Here is a 16,387-nt window from a genome sequence, read left to right as displayed (position 1 = left end):
AATAAAATGCTTTGAAAAGGTAAACAAAATGGGGTAGCAACTAGGAGGCTGTTATTCATTTGACACCGTGTTGAAGAAGTAATAATGAATTTTTTGATTTCTAATATTGTTCTTTTCCTTTCTTAAATCTATAAAATAAATCATATGCATTGAATGATAACCACTTAAGCTGACACATCCATGTCTCATGTCACTATACTCATTGAAACACATTTGTCCAACCTACTTCCAAAAAAAATGTCAAGGCCTTTCTTATTTATAAGTTTAGTAGGCTATATTGCCTATATTATTATGTTGGGCTGCACGATGTGCAAAAAAAAAAATAATGCGATTATATTTCAAGACGTTGCGATTTCAGTTGGAATAGTAATTTTTGCACTTCATTTTCACTGAAAATAAAACTGAAAATGATGTGATTTTTGATGGCTTTTGTAAGAACAAACATACAAACATGTTCCCTTACGTCTGGACAATATATGATTGAATATAAATGATGATAATGGATATTATTTGTAGGCCGGGGTCATCTCTGTAGCACTACAGCGCTTATGGGGCTAACAATTCACAACATGTTGTGACATATTTCACCTTTATCAAAAGAATTGCAGCTCCCGCAATTTTCTTTTTTGCAGCTCCTGTGATTTGGATATTGCACTACGCCAATGCGATTTTCGATTAATTGTGCAGCCCTACTATTAATTAAGTTATTATTGTGCGACTACTGGGCTACAGGTAAATGTAACGATTATAGAACTATTAGTCCTCGCAGTAGGACACGTCAAACCTGAGGTAGTCTTCCAGCAGACATGCTTTTATTTTGACAGCAGTATCCGCTAACTACCGGTATAATTATGTCTTTTTCTCTCACACTTGATGCCGTTTCTCTCTCCTGTGTGCGCTCAACAGACTCCAGCTGGGAGCCGTGGTCCACGCCCCACTGAACAGACCCCACCTTCACTTATCGATTGATGAGGGAACAACAGAGCCGCCGTGATGGTGGCTGTGTGTACAGACAGACTGTAAGGCCAAGCCACTGGTCCCCACATCGGGATCCTAAAACCAGAGATCCTGGAGGGCTGTAATGGGGGTGAAAACAGTTCAGTTTCACAGTTAGTTTGTTGTAGCAGCAGGGGGTCTCAGGATCTGAACTCCCTATGTTTTGAAGAATCGGCCTTGAGCAAAAACACCAAAGCCCTGTCAACTCGAGGGACCCTGATAACCGATCCTGTGTTCAGACACATGGGAATGGATGCTTTAAAAGCCCTAGAGCTTTAAGAGGGCCTGAAACATACCAGAAATTATAGATATTTACAGTTTGGGGTTGCTTGATGAACTAATGTCAGTTTTGTAGCATCCCCTTGGTGGATAAACACAGCCAAAAGAAATGTTACCCATTAAGATTACAATCACATTACATCAACATGGCTCTGTCCACTTACAGCTTATTAAAAAATAAGTAAATATTTGTCTCGTGCTCAAAACTTTGATATTACTATAAAAAACATCACTTGCAATAAAAGTTAGATGAGTGAAAACTGTGGTTCTGTCAACTTACAGCAAATAAAAACCTAAGAATATTAAATATTTGTGAAAGTTGCGAAGGTTTGTGATGATGTCCAAAAAGTCAGAGAATGCAGATTAAAAAGAAAATGGTAGCCTCATGATATTAAAAAAACACAACTACACAACACAACTACATCCTTCTATCACTCTCAAATTTGTTGAAAGGCAATGGCTAAATCAAAGTTGTTTTAAAATGGGTTTTGGCCACCTGTGAGCAGTGGAACAAGTGCTAAACACAACATTAGCATATTAGCACCGGTGGCTGTGTTAGCAAACAATGTTCAGGCTACAAGTCCAGCAAGCATGGAGCAACACTAGCATTCATTTTGGAGTTATATTTTTAGTCCCCTGATGAATGTAATTCTAATATTTACTCGCCTTTTAGCTTGGCTTTGCTCTGCAACACCGGCTGATAAAAATATGTGGCTCTTCAGCTGCATGCTGTATAGCTTTCTTCAGCTAGCTAGCGGCTAACGTGCTGAGGTGACGTCAGGCAGGAACCGAAGCGAATTGTAGCTTCTCGTCAGTCGCGCACTTGACCCTAAACCATTCGCCTCAGCAGCGGCCATGCTGACCATTTCTGTTGGAGTTTGTCTGCTTTTTACGCTCAGCTCAGCCTCTGACTGAACTCAAGACTCACCAGAAACTCCAGTTCTTTCTATCATTTAACTCCAGTTGCTTTACCTTTTTCTCTTGTCTCAATTCGTGCAGCCCGTGCGAATTTGCGTCGACTCGCTGCGGTCGAAAGCGAAGGAATGAGAGCGGTGAGAGTGAACCAAACAGTGAAGTTCAGGAAGTACGAAAACAATGAACTGAAAGAAACCAAACATTGCAAAGCATATCTCTGTGTCATGATCCTCTGAAAGACAATATACTTCATCTTCAAATGTAATTCTTAAATTGTAAATAAACAACAATGCAGATATGGCCTCTATATTAATAACTATACATGTTTATTCTCAGTGTAGGAGTGAATGATCTAATTTTAGATGCGCTGATGTGTATTATCCCCAAGACTGCCGTGAACAGGTTTGAGTGTATGACTCTTAGATGAAGACAACTGTTAAAACATGTCTGCCAGAAAGATAAATACTTAGGTCACATGGCACAGATGATATCATATCAATTGATTAAATGAACCTGAATAAACATGGGGCTGATTCATCCACCTCCACCTCTCATAGAAATCACCCAGAGAGGAAACTGATCTCCACGCCTGCATGTGAGCCTGTGACGAATTCCTTCTGGAGGGAAATCTGTGTGACGTGAACCGATCAGAGCTGATGGCATTGGATTGAACACCCACAAGATCATCATCTGTGACTGTAGCTCATACTTCCGGTGAGCTGGGTGGGAGGAAACCTTGCTGGGTATACTCTTTTTAAAAAAAGAGAATCATGGTGTACTTTCAAAATGATGATAGCTGTGTCTGGAAGGAGTCCCTGCGACTTTACTGCAGCAGCTGGTCGACATGTTCCTCCAAGAAAAACATAATGTGCAGCTAGAGAACAGAGTTTCAGGTTGTTCTTAGCTGGATCACTTGCTTGTTTTTCAGCTCTGTGCTGTTGCCCAAGGTAACTGAGTGGATGGGCACTGAGTCAACAGCAGCTACCTTCAGTTTACATTAAGATCTTTTGTATTTAGCTGATACTCTTTGTTGCAACTATACATGCAGTGAATGCAACAGTAGAATATACTCAAGTACAAGGGTCAGTACTTTATAATCAGTATGCTTAAATACATTTTTCATTCATTTATGTATTGTGTATTTTGGCTGTTTGATTTCTAACTGCTGTATTTTTTCTCTCGTAGAAGGGCATGACTTGTTAATTACTTTCTGAATGATGAACCTTGTGCGCAACATCCTTTTGAGAAGGACAGAAGTACAGGAACATCATAATGAATTCAGCATTAAAGGACCCTGCAAATGAGATTACTATATCCTTCTGACCTGCACAGTATGTCATCCTGCTTTTCAGTTGAGGTTCAGCTTCACCGATGACTCAAAGTAAGTGATGGCAAGCGGAGGCTCAGGCTTAGTGCTGCGTTTGGTGACTGTGATACCATTTAACCCGAGTCCAAGGAAATAAATGCCTTTTTACCAATTAAATATTCCAGTAAAACATCAGTCTGTTAATTTCACCCCATGCACTATAGCATGTGTCCAACCTTTAGAAGGTATTTTATTGAAGTATATTATTCATTAACACACTAACACAGTAACAAATTAATATCAGTGCGTTACAAGGACTGATTTTGAGAATGTAAAGATGTGGAAGTGTCAAGTACTAAATGGATCTTGGCACAAGTTCTCGCTATTCTAGTATCTACGATGGATTCAGCAGAAATTAGAGAAAGAAATATTAGGGCTTTATGCAGCCACAGTTCAACAACACCCCACTGCACATTAGTTGTTAAGTTACTAGATTCAACCAAAATCGATATAGTTGGTTTTGGGCTATATGTCCTGATAGTGCCAATCAGTGGTTGCATTGCAATTTAATGTCTCCTGTTCAAATTCTGTTGAGTCAAGAATTTTTTTTCTCATGCACAGCAAAAACTTCAAACTGTAATTTTGTTTGTATCTATTTGTCTAAGAGAACACTCCATTATATTGACTGTGTTTCCATGTGCAGTAGTATACTGGTTGTGATCCGATTTTTAGAGTATCCCAGTTATGTGTTGAGCATGTAAACACCTTATCCAGGTTTCTGATCATTCTCTGTTGGTACAGAAATGAGAAGCTGAGACATTGAGAGGACAAACAAATAATATGAAACCTGGATGTGTAGGCATATAAATAACCAGGTTTATCATCCTTAAAAGCATAATATTCCAAATATTCAAAACCACATTGACACGAAACATGACATCATGAGTAAGGTTTATTGGTTTGTAATAGATTCAATGTGTGAAATAAAAGTATAAGGTAAGAAAACTATAGTCAAGGACAGTTACAGCCCAGCAACAGTCCAATTTCTTGAGGATTTAAAGATGGTTGTTCTCCTACAGCACAGCACTTTCTTTGGCAGAGAGGAAAGAAGTGTCTTTTGAAGTTGTACCAGCAGATGATCTGGTACTTTGGGTCATACTTTGCTTGAAGATGATTTTGTTTGGTATTCTGGGTTATCTGAGGTGAAGAAGTCACACAAGTGCTACTCATGCACCCACACTGTGAGCGTACAGCGTTGCCATGGAGATGTGCTGCTCCCGGAGAGTCGAGGATGCAACAATGAAATGGTCAGTCAGATGGTAATGTACCAGTTGGCTTTTCCTTTTTTTTTACAAATGTTTTCACAAGTGACCATTTACTAAAACGCTCACTGCTGTCAGTTATTGTTTTAATAGAAGCCCCTCCAAAGGCTAAAAGTGCACTTCCCTAATCTCTTAATATGTTCTCCATAGTCAAATGTTATTGTTAACTTGTGTCTAGACTTGTTACTGTACATTGTTATACTGTTGATTGTTTAAGGTGTCTTTCACATCTTTAACGGTGAATTTCACAGTGCATCACTTAAGAGTTCAGACTCTGTCAAGATACTTTGGGTTTGTGAAATATTTGAGGAACACATACCTTCTCTTTGTGTGTTGTTAGAGACAACAGCTCAGCTTTTCTAATAATAGTGCCTAATTATACTTTAAAGGTCTTTACCACAGCATAGATGAAAACATACATTGAATGACAAGCAGCCCACTTTTGGCATTGCAGGAAATTAGCTGAAGTAATTTATTGTCAATTTCTGTTGTTTGCACTGAAGCAAAATATAGAACCTGCATCCAATATTTTTCAAGCATAATGGCAAAATGACAACTATATGTCACTAGGCTACTAAGAACTATATTTCATAAGGCCACAAAGAACCCTTTCATAATAATAAGAATAATGATGTAATGAGAATAAGAATCCTCTATTATTATAATTTCGTGAGATTTATAGGACTTTTTTGCTCTATGGCATTTTAATTAATTAATTAATTTTTTTGTTTGTCAAGAGTTACCTATAAAAACTGTATAAGTTAATCAGTTCATTTTATTATTTTAAGCTTACATCAACAATATATGAATGCCTGATATTAAAATAAAATAAAATAAAATATGGTATGGTATGGTTTTAGTGGCGTTTCAGGGCTCAACACCGCCTCCATGTGTTACAACAGCAGAAAGCACCCAAGTACTACGTAACCCATAATGCATTGCAACAACATTGGTCAGTACCATAATTTTACAAAGGGGGCTCAGAGTTTTAAAGTTTTAAAATAAACCCCAGATTACATTTGTTTCTGTTAATTTCCCACCACGTTGGGCTTTGACTAAAGGAAAATACTAGCGCTGCAGGCTGTTAAAGGCATTAATAATGTCTGGGCGAAGAGCGAGATGTTTCGTGCTCAAAGATGGACTCTCCTCTGTAATGGTAGCTCCCAGTTCGTCCCGCAAGCCTTCCTTTTCCTATTGAGGTAGCAGCCATGAGGTAGGACCGCTGTCGATGGCACAATAAAAGTCATTATTTAGCTATCAAAATGCACATCTGTTAAGCTCATATCACTTTAGAAACAAAGTTGACTTTATTCATCATTGATACATAACGTTATACCTCTTTACACAATCAAAATCCCACATTTTTATGTGTCTCAGTGTAACACGATGTAGCAGACGGAGAGGCCATATTGAGAACCCGGCTGGCAGCTAGCTAAATGTTAGCTGTGTGGCTAACAGCCTCTTAGTTACTGGTCCTGTGTAACAACACTTTGAATCCGCTATAAAACGCACCAGATGTGTGACATGGAGCCCGATACTCCTCTGGAGGCAGAGGTTGACAGTGTAATCGTAGTAATGTGTCTCTGTTGTCTGTGCGTCCTGCAGCATGCTCAGGCTCCAGAAGAGGCTGGCCTCCAGCGTCCTGCGCTGCGGCAAGAAGAAGGTCTGGCTGGATCCTAACGAGACCAATGAGATCGCCAACGCCAACTCCCGTAAGTGGAGCAACAAGTCGTCTCAAAGTTTGATAATCAGTGTATCATTTTAAACATGAGCTGAGACATTTATGCGACAGTCTTAAGTTACATGTCTGTCTCAGTGTAAAGGCTCACTGGCTCCACCACAGTCATTTAAACTTGTGACAAACTGAAACATGGAAACAAATCCCCTGAATAGGTTTAGTAGCATGCACATCTAATGCACAGTTTTTAGGAATGGGAGTTAAACAGGTCAATATTTTTCAAAGTTCTAGAAATCAGTTATTGATACTTGAGGGTCTACTCCCTCAGTGTAGTACAGCACCATCCAAACGGGCTGGATACCGTAATTTCCATAATAATGCAACTTGATAATGTCTTTCTTAGATCTTTAACCTCCTAAGACCCGAGCTCTATTCTATGCTATATAGGCTGATTGGGACCTGAGAAAAATGATGTCCACATATGAGGACATTAGTTTTAAATTTCGATTACTGAGTGGCAGTATAATATCCTCATATGTGGTCACCAGGTCCTAGGAGGTTAATGAATTAATTAATCAGTTTTCATTAGTTATTAAACCTGTCAATTTTACAGCACTTATCTCAGTCAAGAAGGCAGTTTAATAAATCATAACATTATAACACTAGAGTTGTAAGAGTTACTGCTGCATACTGCCTGGAAGCATCGACATCAATGTGAAACAGTGATTAAAAAATTCCAAACCGTAATGTCCCAATTGGTTTTCCTTCACAGTCTCATACTGTATTGTAGATTGTGCGGTATGATTGTGAAACGGGCATGAAATAGCATTAGATGTAGTATTAAAAAGGTCTTAAATTTAACTTGGTGAAAAATAACTTATGATACTTCAACTGGTCTAATTTATAAACACAGCGAAGTGCTTTATGCTTTGTTATGTAATAGAGTGAAAGCATTTGCTGGTGCTCAGTGAAGTTCACTCCACTTATTTATGTCAAGGTTTGTGTTTTAAAAGACCGTGGTTCTTTTACCATGACAGTTGTGTTAAGTGACATACTTCAGATTGATGAAAGGGAAGATGATTGCACAGTTGGTAATATAAAGCACTATATAAACCTTACATTGTAACATGACATAAGATCTCTGGAGCTATGGTCATTGTCATATTATGACATACAGTATATGCTGTTGTGCCCTGCTCTTAATGGCAGCATTACGGTGAATTGATGCAATGAACGTACTTGACTATTGTAGTTGAATAGCTGTAGTTGTTCGGTAATCACATTCACAGTGCTGGTGTTTATCTTGGAAGTTCTTTTAGATATGATCATATGATGGTATTCAGGTAGCTCACTTGTTTCTCTCTGCGTTCAGGCCAGCAGATCCGTAAACTGGTGAAGGATGGTCTTATCATTCGCAAGCCTGTTACGGTCCACTCCAGGGCCCGCTGCCGCAAGAACACACTGGCACGCCGCAAGGGAAGACACATGGGTGTCGGTAAGTTGAATGGATTTGACCTAATGTAGTATGTAAGACTTGTTGTATTTCAAACAGCACTTAAATTGTTGGTCACATGAACAAGCAAACCAGCAACAAGTTATAAATTATTCCACTTAAGCTGATAAATTTAGGAAGCCAACCAACCAGTGGTGTGATTGCTGCTAATGATTACTACCTGGATGATGGAGATCAGTGTGCACAGTAAAGCTGACATACATTCCTAATTCCTTTACTCAGGTAAGAGAAAGGGTACAGCCAACGCCCGTATGCCAGAGAAGTTGACCTGGATGCGCCGCATGAGGATCCTGCGTCGTCTGCTGCGTCGCTACAGGGAGTCCAAGAAGATTGACAGGCACATGTAGGTTCATGACTTATTGATGTAGCTGCTTTGTATTGATCATGTCAGTCTATAGAAATGCAATTTTATTTAACAAGATAATTTTTCATTGGAGCTGAAAGTATCTTTAATTGCTTTTTAAAACTAGTCTAGTCCCTACTAGTCTGGTAGGGATTTTAAGCCTCACAAATCTACATTGTGATGGGAATACTTCATTCACCTCCAGTTGTGACACTGTGCTTATTTCACATGGTAAAGGTGTTGTCAGATGTAGAATTGCGCTCAGTGACTCTTCCTAATAACATTGGTGTTATAGCTACTTACAACAACCAGTCTCTTGAACTGCAAGCTCTTTGTGTCTTCTGATAATTTGATGATAACCTCTTTCCCGCTCTGCTCTTCCTCAGGTACCACAGCCTCTACCTGAGGGCCAAGGGTAACGTGTTCAAGAACAAGCGCATCCTTATGGAGCACATTCACAAGCTGAAGGCAGACAAGGCCCGCAAGAAGCTCCTGGCGTAAGTCAACACCCACACTTAATTTCCTGTTTTGTTCAGGCACTTATATACATCTGTGTTCACCGTGACTATGTGTCAGAATTAGACACCTACATTTTAAGCTTTAAGGCTCAAATTCCCAGTTGTATTACTCCAGTGGTAATTCTCATTCTGCTCTGCACTAAATTGTGTGATGGTGAAGGGATAGATTTTACAAAGGCACACCACCATTTCAAGTGTTGTGTTGTACAACAGATAGTGTCAGGTTTTATTGGGAATTGGGTTTAGAATTGCTTTGGATCCACTAAAAACATGATAAACAGAACAATCGTAAGACATTCATTTAAAATTGGTTCATATCAGATTTATTTTGAGAGCTGTCAGGTCAGTCGGTGTTGAATGTGTATTAGATGATCTAAATTTAAGTTACTGTAGAGTCAGGAGACAATTGACAAATATGACTACATTCTGTGTACGGATGTGAACAGCTTTCTCTCCTCCGCTCCTACAGTGACCAGGCCGAGGCTCGTCGCTCCAAGACGAAGGAGGCCCGCAAGCGCAGAGAGGAGCGTCTCCAGGCCAAAAAGGAGGAGATCATCAAGACCTTGTCCAAGGAGGAGGAGACCAAAAAGTAATCTGGTTCTGTCCATCCTGCCTGACTCTGCCATCGGTCAAGTGCTGACAATAAAAGTGTACATAAAGACGCTGATAGGTCTCCTGTGCTTTGTTCTCTCATTATAAATACATTTGATTAGCAGCTAACACCTGCAGTGATCACAAGTAAAGTAATGGCCACATATTAATACATTTTAGGCACTTTTCCCTAATTAACCTCATGTTTTCTTCATTAGTTTGACATCCCCCAGTTGGCTGTACAATAATTGTTTTTTCACTATTTGTGAAAGGAATGCAGTGTTTTTTTTTTATGGTTATTATTTAAGCTGCGCTAATAGCTGCTAGGTTAATGGAAAATGCTGAACGCACTGGACTGATTGTCAAAGATGCAGAAAGTGTGAACAGTGTTGTCCTTAATAATCAAGCCATTTGAAGACCAGTATTGATTAAATATTTCACATTAACCAAGCAAGACCAAAGCTCAGCTGATGAAGTGTTGCTTTCAGATTAAACCTTCAGTAGAGTGTGATTGTCATCTCTAGGGCTCTGTGTTCCTGCTGTGGAGTCATTATACTAAAACTAGAGGCACTTTGTGGCAGTGCTGAGTGAAAGGAAATGAGATGATTCAAGGGCCAACAGGTGGAAAACCTACAAAATTGTCAAGTTTGATCGTTACTGAAAGCGCCAGCTCTATCCATGCCCATGTGCCATCCCCTCTGGCGTTCAAGTTGTATAACAAAATGTATTATTAGTAGACGGTCCATAAACATGAGGTCTACTTTTTCCGGCAGTGATGACCATTGGAAAAGACCGAAAGCTCTGGAAGAAACCAGTGAGCTGTAATTGTTTTGTCAAACTACTACTACCATGGTCAAGAAGGACTTGAATGCTCATCTTGTGAGGCAACACTGTCAAGACGTCTGGCTGAACTCACAACAGCCACTTCGACGGCACGTCATGGCTGAAAGCTCAAAATGGAGAAGAGTCTGAAGAACAGCAGAGCATCAATCCTGAGGTTCATTCACTTATCATAAACATTACAGATTTTGAATGGACAGAGAAGGCACCACACACACACACACACACGTACGTCACTCTCTTTGAACACAGTTCACAGGTTTGTTTCAAGTGTTTTCCACAAACCATGTCCAGTTGCATTTGTTAATTTGGACATTAGTTTGAAACTAATTTGTAATGTTTCAATGTTCAAATGTGTCATTACAGGTTCATTCTTCTTTATTATTTATTGTTTGTGTATTGTTATTTGTATCTTTGATGTTATTATCTCATTCATATTATGGCAAAAAGTCCATAGTAGGCTATTTTTTTCAGTGGCAGAAAATAGCAGTTGTTCTCACAGTAAAAAATATTTAAGAGGTTGGTTTGTCAACTTTAAGAAGGTGAACCAATGAAAAAAAGAACAATATCAATCATCGGCTTTGATTTCAAATTTTAAAAAAGTGTTACGTGTTTGGTATTTTAAAGCCATAGCCCAACGGTTGTTGTAATATACTGAACCACAGAATTTGTAACTTGTGGTGTGAGTAATATACAAAAACAAAGAATCAGTGGCAGGGTTCCTGCAGGTCCTTGAAGACTGTACTCTCAGGCCTAGTTTTTGAAAATAGACACAATTAGACATGGGTCATTGAAAGTGCTTGAATTGATCTATTTTCTTGTCATGATCTAATAGTCCGTCATCACTGTAACAGCATAACTGAGATGTGTCAACACATTCAAGCCTCTCTCTCTCTTTTTAATTGCTGTCTGTGAAACCTGCTACTTCTCATTATAAAAATTCCAAGTGTCATAAGAATAATTAACCTTGATCCAGGTCTCAAACTGTGCTGTGTTTGGTCCTTGAATTTGATGTTTCAGAAGGTGTGGGATTATAACGTGACCACTCGGTACTCATGGATCAGACCTTGGCCTTCAGACTGACAAGGTGAAAACAATATTGATTTGGAGCTGGAGATAAACTGTAAATACAGTACGCTGTCAGGTTTTCAAGATTTGTTGCCATCTAGTGGTTACGGCTGGTATGAGAAATCCAAAGGTCTGATTTGAATATCAGCCAATGAGATCCTGAGTATTATGTACATTAGTCTTACAGATGTGTGATTTGTAAAAACCTTGGAGTTTGCAGAGTTTCACTGAGTCTCTCTGAAAATATGTGTTCATTCAAAGTGTTTTGAGGTCACACAGGTAGATCTTGTAATGTCTTGGTGTCCCTGGGACCAGATTTGTAAGTCATGATTACATATATAACACTCTCACAAGACACAATGAGTGTCTGCTCTCGTTAAATGTTTAATTATTGCAAAGCCATGACATTAAACAAACTGAAAAAAGGCATAAAAATATGTTGATTGGAGTCTTTACGTTGAACACAAACAACTGTGATCTACTCCATTCAAGCTATTAAGGGATTGATTTGTAATACTCTGAAATGGAGCGTCTCTCATGTCCATTACAGCCATAGCAGGAAGTGTAAATTATGCATGTGCCCCTCTAAGTGGTTGAATGTGTGGCATATGCCCAGTATATCTTAGTGTGGGAGTTTGTGTTTATAAACGTGTTTTGGTTGGGTGACTGTTCCTGAAACATGCAGGTTGGTAATAGTTCAAACAGGCACGAGGGCACCAGACCTCATGCTAAGCAGCCGTGGAATGCAGAGGGATCAGCTGTTCCATAACCACATGACCCCATTACTGCCCCCCTCAGGTCCACGTCTCCCATCACACCTCCCTGTGGAGCCATTCACCAGTCTCAGGCATCGCAAGTGAGGTGGAAGGTGGTGACAATTTAAGGGCCGACAGCTGGAGGAAACCCACAAAATGATGCCATCAGGTGTCCCAGAAGTCCCCGAGCGCATGATTAGATCCTGCCAGTGAAGCTAATGAGAAGGAAACGCAGTTAAAATGTTCAAAACTCTCTTCTGTGATGTCTGAAGATTTAAAGTTAAGCCTCACACAGCTTAAAACTTCACAATGTGACTGCTGGACCCTCATTATGTTCCGTAGCCTAGTTTTTAAAGATTGTGTGACCTGCTGGAAATGAACATGGGATGAAGGTGGTGGGTTGTAAGCAGTCGTTTGAAGGATTTTACAGTCCTGAAAATGGAAATATGAGGCTGTAACTAATAATTATATGTTACAATTCTTATTTTACAGTTATTTTCCTTAATAATCAGTTAATCATTTGTCTGAATAACAGCCCAGCAACTGAAGATATTTTAATTTAAATTGGTGTTAACATCTTATTTGGCTTTTTTGCTTGAAACCACCATTTTGTTTATCAAAATAGTTCATGATTGATGTTCTTCATATATCAATATAGCATATATTATATATTTTAAAGGGTTTTTTAGAGGCCTGAAGAAGTGAAAATATTCAGGCTTTTACAAGAAAATTAAGTAAAAAAACCAAACAAAATAGAAACAGATTTATCTTTGTACCCCATTGGTTTTAAACTACTGATCTAGTATATGCACCCTAAAGCCAGACACTCTGGATAAAGATTCACTTATGTTGTGGATGTTGCAGGTTTGCCTTTGTTTTCTATCAAAACAGCAGATTATGCTGTCATGGCTGAAACCAGGATCACAGGGACACAAAAGTGGACAGACAGAGGCAGGCAGATAGGGTGGGGCAGTCTTTAATGTATGATAATAATCTTACAGACAGAAAAGGTGGGTGGAGGTGCAGTAGCTGAGCTGGCGGGCAAATAAGCAGGAACAGGTAACAGGAAAACTATAATTACCACCTTGCGGTTGTACACATCTGCCAATAAGCCCAGCTGCAGCAAATATGGTCTCACGCTTCCCTTCCCTCCCTGAGCTACAGCACTGAAGAAGTGTTTTTGCGGAACATTATGATGTCACACTGAAGTCGACCACCTTTGACCATTGGGAGATAAAATGTCATCACTTCATTTTATTCTTATAGACATTTCAGTTAAATTGTATCATAATTAGTGAGTTATGGCTGAAAACGTGTTCTGTGAGGTCACATTGACCTTGACCTTTGTCTACCAAAATCTAATCAGAAATTCTCTCAAGGCGTTACTGAGATATCACGTTCACAAGAATGGGACAGACAGATGAACTTCAAGCGCTGGCTGCTGACGGCACAGAGGCATTTTTAAAAAAAAAAACCCACTAGGAAACAAAATCATGCAACAGATGCACATGAGAACAGACGCACTAATGCAGGCTGAGGGGAACGGAGACTAAGTAGGCAAGGAAGGCTAATTGGGAACAGGTGAAACTAATTGGGGCGGGGCAGGCAATCACAAAGGCGGGAAAGACACAAGGGCAGGAAATAAAACAATCAACAGACATGCAAGGTAAGGAATTTCAGAATAAAGCAAGAAATGTTAACAGTATAGTAGGAATAACATGTTTTTGGTTCTTCCATATGAAGAATGTGAATGTGAATGTTTTTGTGTGGCGAGGAGGTGACAAGGGGAAAGATGACAGTTTGGAAATAGGTTGTACCTTTTCCATCTGATTTACATTATTGATACTTTGGTGATTTTGGAAGAAAAATAAGCAAGTCTTTAAGTGCAAAAAAATTTTACTCCTCAGCCTTTCACCATCACAAAAACATCAACATATACACTTTGTGTCTTCCTATCATCTTTTTTTTACTGCTTGTTGACAGACACTCATACTGAAAGAGAGCAAAGAAATGTTTCCCCTGCAATTTACTGGTTGCGCTGATTCATTGAGTTTAGGTCACTGTCCAACTTGGCCGCTGTGGTTACTGCAAGGTCTTGTATCCTGCTCAACAAGTGTTGTGTTGAGGCAACAGGCCTAAGTCAGTCTGCATATAGAAAGATATTTATTCGGCTCGGAGGGCTATGCTAAAGAGAAATAGGAAGTTGACTATGAAATGAAATGTTTTGTCCATTGCTATTTGCAGAATACCAGTCCATGTTTGTCCTGATATACACTGTATGTATGTCAAAGACAAACACAATAGCTTGAAGCCTGACAGTGAGTTCACTGTGGTGTCAGGGGAACTCCCTGATCCACTAGATTTTAAACAGAAATGGACGCAAGTATGATTCTCATGTTGTCTGTCATGTGTTTTTACCTCAAGAGTCCTGCAACCTGTGTTAGAGAGGAGGCATAGCAGCAGCAGTAGCCTCATCACTGTTGAACAAGGTGGAGATGGAAGGGGAGGACAGATTTATATGGTTCCGTTTGGATGACAATGGGACCTTTGTCCTTCTGTCTGACTTGTGATTATGTCACATGGGCTCTTAAGGGGAAGTATTTTGTTTGCCCTGCAACAAACCCTGCAACAAACCACTCACCCACTCCTCCTCCATTACTGCCTGCCCCCCTGAAGCAAGCGACGTTCAGACTTCCTGTCAGGACATAACCGCCAACCCTCAACGTTGAAAATGTGAAAATGAAAACTGTTTTGCCACTTCCCACATGTTCGACACTCATTCTGAAGCAGAGAGCCATCCCTCTGCCCGTTTTTAGGGCAAAAACTAGATTAAACTGCACAATGTTGCAAGAATATACACTTTGTCTACTTTGTGCTGATTCTTCCCTCTGCTGAATAACAAATTAATCTCAAAAAGTTAGCTCCTAATTACACAATCATCCATCAATGAGATGCTAATTCCAGCGTGATTCATCCATGCTGAGTGAAAGGGTCTGAGGGCTTCCTACAGGCACACAAGAGCTGCACAATGCTGAGAAATCTCCCGCGCTACAAGATTATGAATGTCACTGTGAAAAATCACTTCTGCGGCTTTAATGTGGTTAAATAGCTTATGGAGTCTTTAGATGGAAATGGCATTGCCTGAAATAAGCTAATGACTGACTGTTGTGCATGGGAGGCAGCAGGATGGCCTGTAATGAGGGGAAACCAAATGAGAAGTCTGGATATTTGATTTAACAGGCTGCTGGAGAAGCAAGGTGTGTTGCTGTACCTCTTCTACAACACTCTCATATTATTCTGGGGCAGTGGCTCCATTTTTTTTTGCCCAAAACTGTGTTATTTTCACAAAGTTTCCATGCTGGAGAAAACCTTTTTCTCCCCCACATTTCTCTCCACATTCCTGTTAGTGTCTCATGATACATGAAAGGTCTTGTATATGTGTATTTTCCTCCTAGAGGCACTGCTCTCGGGGTGAGCTTTTTCTTAATCTCTCTCCAGATCAGGATACATTCAGTAAGTACTGGCGAGAGGAAGAAGATTGATTTATCTTTTTTTATTCTTTCCACTCCAGAGATTCTTTCAGGTCTAGTGAAGACGATTGAATTTAACTATAAGACATATGTATGGTATAAGTCATTTAGGACACTGGTTTTTATTTTGCATACTATGACAAGTGACGCTCGCAGTTTTGCAAAACGTATACCTCACATTCCCCATAAGAGGTGCAGCTGCTCCCTGGAGTCACCAGATCTGCTCATCAGTCAAGGAGCCATTACATGAATGTGTGTTGGAGGTAAAAAGCAAGTGAAGTGCAGCTTTTACTTTCCTTAACAACCCCATGTCTACATTGGTGCTGTTAGCCTGGTTTTATTAGCTGCACGACCCTCTTTATGGATCATTCTCCGGTCTACCCGTCTGGTCACAGCAAAACAGCCTCAAACAGCCCAAACAACTTTTCAGCAAACCCCAACTTCTGCCAAGATTAAAAAAAAAAAAAAAAAAAAACTTTCCAAGGGCTCTTTTGTTTTGGATTTTCTGTGTGTGGGGTGACAGGGTTGCTGTGGCACAGCTCAGCTTACTCAGCATGTCGTTACCAGGCATTATTACTTTATTGCAAGGAGCTCAGCGTGGAGTTTTTTCCAGTGAAAACTAAATCAGGAGGGATAAATGCAGGAGGACTGGGCGTGGTCGTCCGTCTGCGGGTGTTTATTGTTGAAATGCATCCCATATGCTCGACATATTTCCCATAATCTTCCTCAAGCT

At 39.8% G+C, this 16,387-nt stretch overlaps 1 protein-coding gene across 1 annotated transcript; it reads left to right on the top strand.

The window, feature by feature from the left end:
• The first annotated feature begins 6,006 nt into the window (after nt 1-6,006).
• On the top strand, nt 6,007-9,537 carry rpl19 (ribosomal protein L19). The gene is made up of 6 exons (XM_056400387.1): nt 6,007-6,031; nt 6,424-6,530; nt 7,869-7,991; nt 8,232-8,352; nt 8,739-8,849; nt 9,340-9,537. The coding sequence occupies exons 1-6, from the start codon at nt 6,027-6,029 to the stop codon at nt 9,461-9,463; spliced, it is 591 nt and encodes a 196-aa protein (XP_056256362.1). The 5' UTR covers nt 6,007-6,026; the 3' UTR covers nt 9,464-9,537.
• Nucleotides 9,538-16,387: the final 6,850 nt, after the last annotated feature.

Source organism: Seriola aureovittata, chromosome 17 (assembly GCF_021018895.1).
Source record: "Seriola aureovittata isolate HTS-2021-v1 ecotype China chromosome 17, ASM2101889v1, whole genome shotgun sequence".
Lineage (NCBI taxonomy): Eukaryota > Metazoa > Chordata > Actinopteri > Carangiformes > Carangidae > Seriola > Seriola aureovittata.
Note: the sequence above shows the minus strand (reverse complement) of the source record. Positions and strands in the feature narration are given on the sequence as shown.

What these genes read in the sequence shown, in the direction of transcription:
- rpl19 (XM_056400387.1), top strand. An exon ending in GGGAAGACACATGGGTGTCG is followed by an intron (nt 7,992 to 8,231) that starts GTAAGTTGAATG and finishes TCCTTTACTCAG; the next exon opens with GTAAGAGAAAGGGTACAGCC. An exon ending in AAGAAGATTGACAGGCACAT is followed by an intron (nt 8,353 to 8,738) that starts GTAGGTTCATGA and finishes GCTCTTCCTCAG; the next exon opens with GTACCACAGCCTCTACCTGA.